Here is a 12,636-nt window from a genome sequence, read left to right as displayed (position 1 = left end):
TGAATGATTAATGAGGCTGAGCGATGCCTGTGGTGAGTGGGAGGATCTGGACGGTGAGTGCCATCGCAATGCGGAGACTAAAGAGCGGAAAGAGCGGCAGATTTAAGATGAGCAGACCAAAAGCTTCGCCTAGAGCTCTCTACAGGCGGTCTGCGATGGCCTCTGTTTGAGAAAACGCCACTTGTAAAAGGGATGACGCTGACAGATTGATGCTGAGGCAGTGACCTCTCTCTAACTTGTACAGTAGGTTTTGTACAGTAACTTCCTCTGCCAAGGTCAGGGACATAAGCAGCACACACAGATCATCTATACTTAGTTGGCAATTTGTTTGAACTTAAGAAGGGCACCAGTGGTTAGCTGAATATCTGCTATACCCTTGTAGTTTTTCCTAGAAACTTTTTGGGATGTTGTGCTCAGGTTTTGTATGTCCTTTTCTAAAGAGTCAGGTTCTCAGGGTTATGATGATGTTTGAACCTGGAGTTAAGAGGTGCATCCTTATTGGTTCATTGATTTCTTTCATGCATATTGAAATCACCTGAGTAACACTGCGCAACAGATTTCGTAAAGTCATTTGAGATGTTGAGATTGTTGGCCTCCCAATTTCTGATAAAGATTTGAAATGTTGCTTTGTAGAGCTGAAAGGTTTAGTCAACTCAATTAATCAGCAACTATTTTGAAAAATGTTCAATAGTTTTAGCAGTTTTACAAACAAAAAACCCAAACTTTCACCGGTTAAATCTTCTCCAATGTGAGGATTTACTCCTTTTTTCAGTTTCATTCCAAATTAAATACTTTTGGGTTTTGGACCGTTCGTGGGACAAATAAAGACAATCAAAGATGTCACCTTGGACTCCGGGAGAATGTGATGGGCATTTTTCACTATTTTCTGTGACATTTTAGAGGCCAAATGATTAACAGATGAATCAAGAAAAAAATTCACCAATAATGAAAAGTGTTAGTTGCAGCCCTATTGTTAAATGTACTAGGAGTTATTAACAAGGACTGTGCCATCATTCTTTTATTTTTCATGGATGTGCATGTTTTCCTCTATTCTATTTGTGAGGGTTTGAATTTCAATTACGCATCCATGCTGCTGTCAAATCCTATCTCTATGGAGCAAACCAAGAGGACACATTCGATAAAGACGATGGGCAGTCTCTGTGGTGGCAGGAAAGCTAAAGGGTGTTTTTACAGCACAAAGGCAGGTTGCTTTATGGCACAGACCAGGAAGATGGAGCTTTTCTATCAGTGTAAACTCATTTCAACTGTTCTGTTTCTGGCAACTGCAATGGTTGAAGTAAAACCCACTGCAAATGTGCCTATTCTCTTAATAAATAAAACAACAAGAACCAACCTTGTTGATTTACAGACATACAATAGTGCCAATATTATAATTATTACTGGCATCTAACCAGCAACAACCAACTGTCTCCACCAATGGTCTAATTAGTTTAATTATCCTAAGGCAACACACTTAATTTAACAAATGACAACAATATGCTGATGTTTAGAGATGCTACACAGAGCAGGTGTACCTGGATGTCCCTGTATGTCAGCAACAGGTTGATGACGATGTCGACTGAAAGGCACTCCACATTGTCCAGCCGCTGTTGGATGCGGCTCAGCTCGGCAGCAAGCTCCATGCCAGTGTACAACTCCCGAGCCTTACGGATCTCATTCAGAATCGACTCACGGAAATACTGGCTGTCAGAGAAGAAAATACATAAGATAGAGGAGTTCGGCTTGAAGGTATCATCTTTGTGATGAAGCAATACATCTAAAAAACAACCCCAGTTTCCATTATTTACAGTTAGAACAGTATGTAAATATAAGCCTTTCTCTGACTCTTTTATACATTATTATTATTAGAATATTTTTACATTCAAGATAGTTTCCTGCCAACGTTTATTCAAAATAAACAACTTCTACACAAGAATCCAATTAACATCGTACTAATCACATTGTTTGAGGTAGTTTAGTATCTCCTTAAGGGGCAATTCTGACATGATTGGAGTTTTAATTCATTTCCTGCATTCTCTTACCATCATTCTCTAGTGAGACAAGCTATTTTGCGCTTGTCTCTGAAGAGTCTTTCAGAGGAAATATTTCATAAATCTTGTTTAAATATTGCTATGCACTTCCAGTAAGTAAGACATCTGAAACAATAATTGTATTACATATAACTATTTTCTGCTTATTGTATGGGTTATTATTGTGACTGACAGAGGCAGCTAACTGCAGATAACTTTAGATATTAGTTTCAATAGATTTTGTGGAGAAAAGCATAAAATTAAGACAATGAACTGAAAGCAGCATTATTTACAAACACAAAATTGAATACTCTCTTCTCCAGTATGCTCTTTGATATTCTTGAATACACAGACAGTAAATGATGAATAGAAACCCTTTTAAAATGTAAAAGTTTACAGCCTGTTATGAGTGTTTTGGTGCAACTTTGCAAAAGGCCATTTGTTGGCTCTTCATTCACAACTCCACATGGCTTTTATCACACATATTTACATTTTCTGCTGAGCTGTCAAGGTCCTCTTTAAAATGTTTAAATTACTGTTTCACTCAGACACACTAACTAACACCGCCCGAAATGTGTCGTAGCAAAAAGTATTGAAAACTGTCAAGTTAGGAAACCTCTGAAACCTTGCATTGAATGCTCTTGAAACATATTTTTGCCAAGTTTAAACTATATTTTATTAGGAAAAGTTACAAAGTACTTGTGTTGTTGCTGATTGTCATTAGAACAGAGAATTGTGGCTTCTTTTTTCATTGTAAAAACAGGTTTTGATATTGGTATTAAAACTCTGGACTAGTATCAAAAAATTTCAAAAGAACCATGTACTGATGATCACCTGCAGCAGATGATCGTCACACTAAGGTATCGAAGAAAGTATCATATCAGTAGCAAAACCCAGTCAAAAAAAATTCAAATGATCCATGTACTGATGATCATGCTGTATCCTTGCAGGGAGTGATAAGATTAAAGCCTAAATGCCAAATAATGACTCAGTACATGAACTCTATTCACATAATAAATTTGTTCCATGTGAGTAAGCTAACTAAAATTGAATTATCTTAAAAGTAAACCTCCCTCATATTGGAACAAGACAGCACTGACACTGACTGATATCCAGTTTTAATTTAAAAAGGCCCACTGTCTGCCCAATACATAGCAAAACATCAGCAAAAACTAAAGACACCATTATTACAAAAAGGACAGTGTCAGTTCATAGTACAGGTCTCAGTGCCATAAGGCAGAATACATTTACCTCTACTTGGTAGGTTATTATAAATAGAAATTATGCTCCTTCACACAATGTACAGAATGCATTTTGGTCAGATACCAGTGATGGCTGAGCTAAAAAACTCTCAGCTCACTGGTTATAACTTCATGCACAGCATGTTGGTCTCCAGGAGACAAAAGCTTCATCAAAGTGCATGTGTTTCTGCCTGTAAAACCTGAGTCACTATTCCTGGAGCCGAGCTAGAACTAACTGGCTGCTGTATCGCCTGTTGGCAGGAAAGCCTAAAATATTACCTCAGCAGCAACTGAGGTGGTGATAAATGTTTTTTTTTTTTTTTTGTGGCTCACCACGCATGTCAAAGTTGAGGGATGCACTACATAAAAATAATTACAGAAAGTAAAAATAGGAAGAGTGGGATAATAAAACAAAGGCATGTTCTGCTGAGAAACAGTCACAGTGCTGCTCAAACATGAACACCTGTGAGCTAAATTTTGCTCGACAGGAACTTGAAGAATCACACTATAATGGCTTCTTCCTCATCTGTCATGTCCCTACTTGAACATGAACCAACATACACCTCAACTTGCATTTATACAATAAAACAAGCAGTTGAACATTGTTTTCCTGTATAACCTTAAGATAAGATACCTAAAGAAACATTTTGGGCATTTCACACGAACGTTACATTGCCTTCAGAGGAACTTCTTGTTAGCAGGAATAGCTTTAAATAGATTTTTTCTTTTGCTTCCTCATCCTCAAACCCATTGCTTTGCTCTCAGTGTTAAAGTGTTTCCTTCAACAGTCACAGTACCTAAAAAAAATCATAGTCATTAACATTTTCATAATTGTAGGGAAATAACCATCCAACCCTATTTAGCCTGACAAAGCCAAAGTTGTGACAGAGAGAAATAAAACTAGACAGCTAACATTACATTAGCTAAAACAGAGAAAATACAGCCATAGCTAGCCTTAGCTAAAGCTACAACTAAATTTACTTACGGATTTTCCCTTACTGTGATAAATTGTTAAAAATATTCACTTTGATGAAGCAACATAATTCAGTCTGTTATTCCACATTACTAAATGAGGCAGTTGCTAAATTAAATCATGATGGAAAAAACCCAGCTAGCTAAACTCCTGCTAACGGTAACTAATGCTAGCTTCGCAGAGTAGCAGTAACGCTAACTGCCTTCTTAGCTTTTGTCTAGAGGAATTTATGTGATTTGGTTTGTTTAAGCTACCTTTAAATTGTAGATTAATCTGTTATTGATTTCAATATAATGTTACTGTAAATATTAATATTTGATAGACAAAACAGAGATTCATACACATTTTGTTTGCAGTGCAGTATTTGCATTTTTAGGTGTTATGTAGGTTCTTAATCATCTTAAACGTGCATTAAAACCTTTTATCTCTGTTACAAGATAGCCTGAAAACTTGAAACTTCACTGCTTCTGTAGTTACTGGTCTCTGCCTTGTTTAGCATCTATGATACATGCTATCTGTTTGTCACAATGATGAACAGCACGAGTGTAGGGAGATGGTAATTTTGATTTATAAAACATTAATTCAAATTAAAATGAATGAAAAGCATAAAAAACTGTTAATGCAAAGTGTTACAGAAAAGACAAAATGAAAAATGCACAGTGTGAAAATTAATGAAAAATACACAAAAATGTCTAGTCTTTGGTCCAGTCCACCCACTGTCAGCCCTTCAGTGAACTTACTGGGAGTTTGCCTGCGACACTTTGAGCAGCTGGATGAAGCGGTCGAACAGCGGCATGCAGATGGGCCCCAACAGCATCTCGAAGCTGGGCTGCATCAGCTCGGTCAGGCCCTTCATCAGGCTGCTCTCACAGCAGTACACCTTGTTGTGGGGCGTCACCATGTACGGGATGAAGGTGTAGTTGGCTGAGCATGTCTGTTGATACAAGAGACACAGTTTTGGAGCAGCATTGGAGGACTCCTTTTGTATGACATTGTAGGTTTGGTGTGAAAGAGGCATCAGCAATATTTGGAAAATCCAAAAGGCTTAGAAATCAGATTAAATGTGACCCCAAAAGGATAAAACTACATTCATTAGTTTTTTATGAAATCTGCATTTGAATCTTCACCTCTTTGTTTTTGCTGTGCTTCAAAATGACAACATTTTAGTTGACATTACAGTCTCAACACCAGGTCCATTTAATAGCTCTTCTAGAGTTTATTCCAGCAGCTGGAATTGCCCAGTCGTCGTCATGGAAGTGTAAATGTCCATTTTTCTGAGCAAATCAAATCAGTCGATCGAAATCTCCACAGCAGTTTCTAAATTGACCTTGTGGTGAGATTTTTTTTTGTCAGCTACTGTTTCTAAGGTCAAGAAAAAACTTTCAATACAAAATATTACTTTGCCTTTTCAGCCTTAAATCTTCCTCATTCTGTGACAGCACTGGTTATACTAAATACTAAATACACACGCTGATCCAAACCCCTTGGGCTTGACGTATTTAAATACATTATATGTACGTTAACAGCAAATGAAGACAGTTTGCAGCTACACATTATGTGTATCCTCTAGGACTATATGTTACAAAATAACAATAAAAGACATGGCATGCTATGTCTCTTCATGTAGTTATTTAGAAGCAGCTCTGTTGTGTAGTTTTGCTAATACTGGGCATGTTGAGCTATTATATGTATATTATATATTATATATGTATATTATATTATCTAAATTATGTAAGCAACACTCTTTACAGCCGATTTTTATAGACACTGTATATGTAAAACATTACATTGTATAGGGAGGAAGCAGATTGCCTGGAGGAAGTCTGAGCAGTTTCCCCTGTTTGAGACAATTTCGAGTAATGACACGAGGCGTGGGCTCTGATCTGTCTACACAGACAATAGTGTTTTTATGTGGCGTTGTCTTCACCGAACCAGTCTAAACAGGCAGCAGTCAGGTGACTGCATGTGCATCAGTGGTGACAGTCCCATTAGGAGCTGCATGCTTTCTTACAACCACAAAACACTTACAGCAGTGCACTTACAAATTCCACTTGTTCATGCAGCCTGGTGCTCATGAAAATCAAGCAGAAACAGAAGTCTCGCTGCTCACCTTCTGCAAAGCTCTACCCTGTTATTTGCTGCAGCTGTGGCATTCAGGAATAATTTCTTTTCACGTCTGTTTCACGTTTTAGCTGCAGTTGTAGCACTAGAAGTGTTCTTCTTTATTTACTTAACTCTAATTCTAGACATCTGTGTTTTGTCTGGAGGTTGATTTCTGTATTTTGTATCTGTATTTGTTTTAACTTCACATTATTCTCCAGCAGCGGTCGTGATGCTTCTGTTGCGGTGGCCTGTCACTGCTGAATAGACAAAGAGGAAACACGTGCATGTGGTGTTTACAGACAGCACAGAGAGAAAGCGAGAGAGGCAGGAAATCCACTACTGACATCCTCAAGAAACCGAGCTGAGGTCTTTTCAAGGAGAGCTATTCCCAGAATGTCAGATGTGTGTGATACACAACATGAGAGCGTCTGAAGGTGGTTGGGCTGCTACCCAGCTGCATCCTGACGGCTTTAATATTCTATCATGGTTTCAGCTTTTCAGCAGCCTCTTAGAGAAAACACACTGCTGCTTCTCTCACTGCCAAGACAAAGAAGGAAGTGAAAGGAAGGTGCAGTTTAGAAGCAATGAAAGCCATCTGCAGATAACTACTTCCTCCTGTGCAACAGCGGTTCATGACATCACCGGTTGCTGCAGTGGCAGTGCATGCCTTTCAAAAATAAACCTGTGACCCCTGATTTTATAAGGTGCAACCAGACAGGTTGCAAAATCCTGACACTATATTTAGCTCATCTGTGTTTGTATGATTAATGCCGTCATGGGTATCACATGACAGGTTTGATTTCACAGGCCAATGCATATTTCAGAGGGCTGAAGGTCATTCGAAGCTAACCTCCGCTAGTCGCTTACAGGTAAGTTTAACGGCTGCGAGTGAAACACATGTGACAGCACTGGCTCAGGGGTAATCTGATGAATGTGACTGAGAATGAATCAGTTATTCAGTGAGTGAGTCATCTGCTTAGTTAGCCTTGCCGATGGTCCATCTGTCTATTTGGAGTTACAGCAGGATAGTATTGGAGCTGCATGCCCACTCACTCACCTTCACAGAGACACACACAGAGCTGACAGTAACTTAATGTTAACACTTCATTTATATGACTGTTCCAACACTCATTAACCCATTGAGGAAGTAGCCATGGCTAATAACCACCCATGGTCTCCTCCACCCAGGCCTAAAGCTCTGAGAGTTTGTACCTGTGAGCTGCAACTGCAGATTTGAACCAAGTCAGTGGGTAGCTACAGTGAGTGAATTTACACCAGCACAGACGAAGCAATGTGCATGCAATTACAGTAATTGGATATACACCAACAGAGGCTAATTGCCTGGATTCCCACTATCATGGTGGGTAGTTAAATGCACTTAGTTAAATACAATTAACAACATATGCTCTTGTTACAGCAGAGGATAATCAGATACATTTACACCTATTGTATTTTTCTAATAACAGAAATGAAATGCATTGGCATCAGCACAGACGGCACTGTAGTTAAAGGGTAATTGACTGTTGGCTAAACCCCTTCCCCCAACAGTGACTGTCCAATCCTAGTTAAGCAACCGTAACTAGGAAGGCAGGCCTGTCAGGCTTTGGAAGTGGCGCTCTGGTAATCCCAAGACTTTAGAGGAGTGTATTTATCTGCTCTAACGTAAGCTGCGAATGTTAGCATGCCCGGCTTACTAGCTACAGTAGAAACCTAGCGTTACTAACAAAGCAAAAGTGTACATCATTAACTAATTACATTATTTTGTGGTACAGGTTTTGTTAGAAAAATCCCTGTTCAGGACGGAAACGTCCACACCATGGGAACCAAGATGCTACCATACCAGATCTGAGAGTGACGTTAGCAGCTTTGTCTTGCTCATCTGGTTTGGAGAGGTTTAAACTCCAGCAACCCCGGCCAAACTCGTTAGATAGTGTTATGTTTTCAAATCTTGCCTTTTCCCCTGTAAAAGTTAAACATACATTTTGAAAATAGTAACAATAAAGGCCAAATCTAACCTCAGTGTTGCTGTCCAAGTATGTTTTTTCTATAGTAAGCATCTGATAACATTTTAATTCCATTTTTGATATGATACTATGGTGAAACTAGCTTCACCGTGCAATACAAGTATGATGAAGCTAACTATTTACATCTTATACATCATCTGGTGAGGAGGCAGATTTTTTTACCTGGGAGGTCTTTTGGCATTATATCTTCATATGAATATTAAAGACAATTTTTTATTAAAAATTTTTTTTTCAGGGTTCTTAAAACAAGTCAGCTAGAAACATCAAAAAGGCATCTGCTGACAGTGTTTTCAACTGAGTTGGAGTTAGTTTTATTACATCGCTAACTACAGGCAACAACTGTCCTTTCAGCTGAAATCGATGATCGCTGCTTTTGTTTACTTCTGTGTAAAATTAAAGCCATATTGTTTCAAAAAGTAGTACAAATTTGAAGTGGTAAATCTGCCATTGTTATCACAGTAAAACAGCATTTGTGACTTGACTTTGTTGTGGATTGCAGGAGGAAGGTCCTGACCTCAGAGGAGGTTTGCTACTGGCTGAACATTTTATCGTGATCTTTGTTGTTATTCTGAATACATGCATGAATATGACTGAAACGTGTTCAAAATGTATTTTAAACTGAAAAGGTTTAGTGCTTCTATGGGAATGAAAATTGATTAAAACTGCTTTATAAATATTGTTAATCATGGCACATGCAGAGAAAACAGCTACCTGGATGTGATGGAAAATGTAAAAAAAACTGATCAACTCTGCCAACATTGCACTTTTAAGTGCACTTTTACCAGCACAGAGGGTTAGTTAAGAGCACATGCATCAGTGCAGAGGGCAGTTAAGTGCCCTAATAGAAGAAGAAAGAGAGAGCATAAAGGCAGTGAGTGCACATAAGGGAGATCAGTAAGCTCACACTCTCATACTTTGAGTGATAATCAGCTCTCCTCACACGGTACGAGTCAGTGTCAGAGATCAGTACATGTTCAGTTTCATGCAGCACAGGGTCACCTCCTCTCACTCTGAAAAGCCACTTAGGAGAACTAAGCCTTTCATCTCACTCCCGAACATGGACTCCTGGACAACAATCAGACTGCTCCCATGCTTCTGCCTTAATCACAATTTGTTTGCTCTAGAGCTGAATTAGTTGATTGTTCAATTAGTCAATTAACAGAAAATAAATTGACAACAATTTTGATAAGCGATTAATCATTTAAGGTATTTATCAAGCCAAACATTTGTTACTTCCAGCTTCTTGGATAAGAGGATTTGCTGCTTTTCTCTGTTTTATATCACTATAAATTCAATTATTTTGAAATTTGGACTGTTGAGTAGACAAAACAAGCAGTTCACTATGGGGTCTGAGAAACAGTGATACATATTTTTCCCATTTTCTGACATTTTATATTAATTATTCATTAATCGTTAATGAAAACAACATATTTCCACTGATGTAGAAATAGCAGTAATTTAGGAACCCACTATGCTATTTGGTACTGTAACAGCGCTCATAGACGGTTTATAATAACAACACTATTGGCTTTGTCCTCTACATATTGTACTCAGCACATACTCAGAGACACTGTCAACAGTAAAACAATGCACATTTCTAGTATAGTATATATTTGTATTGGCTTTAATAAAAATATATATTAGCACCTAATGTGTTTCAGTGGGTGAATCTAAATCAATTTAAAATTTTAGTAGGAAGTACAGTAAGGCATGAGTTAGTAAATAACAGGATATCCTTTTATGCAGCACCTTATTTGAATGCTGCAGTTTTTGCAAGTCAAATTTTTATGTAGATCGTGTCAATGCAGTCACTGTAACTCATGAAACAGCTGTCATCTGAGAAAGACATCTTGAAAATGGAAGAGAAGATGTTTTCATTTTACATTTCTGTGAAACCAAACATTTATCACAGCTTCTAAACAAAAGCGGGCTGCAAAAGAGAAAACCTTTATAACACCAAGAAGAGAAACATAAGGTGTTAGACACTGTGCTCCCTGCACGTTGTAAAGAAGCATATTCTTTGCACCACGTAATATGTGTGATGTGTGAGCACTGGGTGAGTAATGTGTGAAAGGCAAAGGCGAGGGAAAAAATAAGATTGCTTTGTATACTTACAGTGTTCTTCTGGCAAATTATCTCCTGAAACAAGAGAAGAGAAAAATACATTTAGAGATTTAAGAAGAGCATTTTTTTTCCTATTTTGTTTTGGAACACTGTGTTATTGAATAAATCTTAAAATAATAAAATAAAATTCAATACATCATACCTGAGACACTAACATTTTATCAAGAGGACACTGACTTTTTGGGAGTTTGGCTGTTTGTCCAGTATCTGATGAATGTTTCTGGTTAAAAGCAGTGACACTATAGCATGTGGTAACAGCTTGTGCCAGTAATGCATCGTAAAAGGTAGAAATACACCAATAAATAAAAGAAAAAGACCAAAAGCTGATGTAAACAATGTAGGTTTCACAATATTCAAAGAAGGGTTTGCAAATATTTTATGAGGAAGGAAATGCATTCAACTTATGTGTTAGGCCTTAAGGCTTTGTTTTATGGTACTCCACCCAGTACCTTACACTGTGCATTATTTACATGAGGCCTATGCTAAATATAAAATGTATTAAAGGTAGCCTGGGTGGGGACTCCAGCATCATGCATGGTTCACCCTGCATACTGTATTTAGTGTTTGGCCTATCCTAGTATAAAGATATATATTTTTAGTAATGGAAAGATAGTATTGGTCTTTATTTAATAATTTGCATGTTCAAAACCTCTGATAACAAAATCTCATTCTTTTAATGCCATTACAAGTCAAAAGCACAAAAACGAAGTAGCTTAAGGTCTCAGTAGGTCTCAGTATGCTTCAAACGAAGTGCTTGTTGAATCGTTGATAATAGTGTCTGAAACGCCTTTTTGTGGAATCAGGGGGTGGTGGTGGTTTGTCTTTACGAGACACAATCCTACAGTCACGCCCACTTCATGCAGCGATTAGGTGTGCCGAGCTGTGAAAGTAGGAAGGGTTTGTACTTCTCTCTCAAAGTCTCTTATTCATTCTTCACAAAATTACTTCACTACGTCACCTTTTGTGTATACAATAGAGTGCAACACCATGAATGCCTTTGATGAAAGAATGTCTCTAAGTGTGGGCTTCTGTTCGACAGCATACTTTACGCTCTGCCTACACTCGCTCAAGTGCGGCCATTCGAAACAGGTACAAACACCTTAAGATGTACAACTAGTTTGTCTGAAGCATACTGAGACCTTAGTGTTGCACAAAGTCAGATATTCTGCCACTAAAGGGGGCAGTCTAATTTACTGATCCAGCGAACAGTCTTTACAGTCTTTAACCTGTCTTTAAAATTAGCTAACCATCCAGCTTTAGAGCAGTCTCAGTTTCTGTGGGATAATAGCATTGCCAGTTTTAACTCAGCATGTACATGTACAATGTACATGCACTACATCCATCTCTTAACCAGAGACAGAAATGATTTTGGTGCCATTTCTCTCATAACACGTTGGATAAAGTGACTAATGGGCTTTTATTTACAATTGCATTACATGGCTCAAAGCATTAATTTCTACTGGTCACTGAGGAATACAAGGCAATAATGGCTGATAGCACAACATCAATACCACATTACTCTGAGTTTGTCATACCAATTCTGTGATGACCTTTAGGATGTTTTACAATCTGAATCAATAAGAGTTTTCCTCATGCTGGTTGTGTTTCAAAATTAATTCAAAAGGAGAAATCCTAAGCATGTATCTATACAAGTATTTCAAATTGTAGATGAAGATCCACTTCAAGCCATATTTCATTAGTGAATAAACTGTACTTCCTTGTACAGTGAAACTACTTTTATTCCTCAACAAACAACAACAATCTGCTGTGAAAAGAAGCATGACCAGCATGGGTACACTGAGTACACAAAGGCCTCTTTAGGGTCTTTGTGTACTTTTTAAAAAGAGCTCCAGTATTTGAAGAAAAACTCTGACGTTAAAACAGAACCCTTTGAAACAATTTAGCAGCCTGAGAGAGATCAGAGGAAACCACCACAGACAAGTGGTCTTTTCAGGCTGGGTGAGGTGCAGTTAGCCGACCGCCCAGCCAGGCGGGTGGGCACCACGACTGACCACAGGAAGGGAAGACTCCTATTACGTACCAGTTTGCATTAGGGCAGGAAAGAATGGCATTTAAAACAATTTTTATATATTAAGAAGCATAAATAATAGCGCTGAGCATGCCAATTAGCTTTTTATGAC

General features: G+C 38.1%; 1 protein-coding gene across 1 annotated transcript in view; it reads right to left on the bottom strand.

Moving 5' to 3' along the window:
- Positions 1 to 12,636, bottom strand: part of map3k5 (mitogen-activated protein kinase kinase kinase 5) — a 76,145-nt gene that overhangs the window by 41,220 nt on the left and 22,289 nt on the right. Inside the window, exons 3-5 of the mRNA XM_044168340.1 lie at positions 10,487 to 10,510; positions 4,985 to 5,178; positions 1,536 to 1,704 (exon numbers count right to left, since the gene is read on the bottom strand). Coding sequence (XP_044024275.1) covers positions 1,536 to 1,704; positions 4,985 to 5,178; positions 10,487 to 10,510 — 387 coding nt within the window. The remainder of the gene's footprint in view (positions 1 to 1,535; positions 1,705 to 4,984; positions 5,179 to 10,486; positions 10,511 to 12,636) is intronic.

Source organism: Siniperca chuatsi, linkage group LG16 (genome assembly GCF_020085105.1).
Source record: "Siniperca chuatsi isolate FFG_IHB_CAS linkage group LG16, ASM2008510v1, whole genome shotgun sequence".
NCBI classification, from domain to species: Eukaryota; Metazoa; Chordata; class Actinopteri; order Centrarchiformes; family Sinipercidae; genus Siniperca; species Siniperca chuatsi.
Note: the sequence above shows the minus strand (reverse complement) of the source record. Positions and strands in the feature narration are given on the sequence as shown.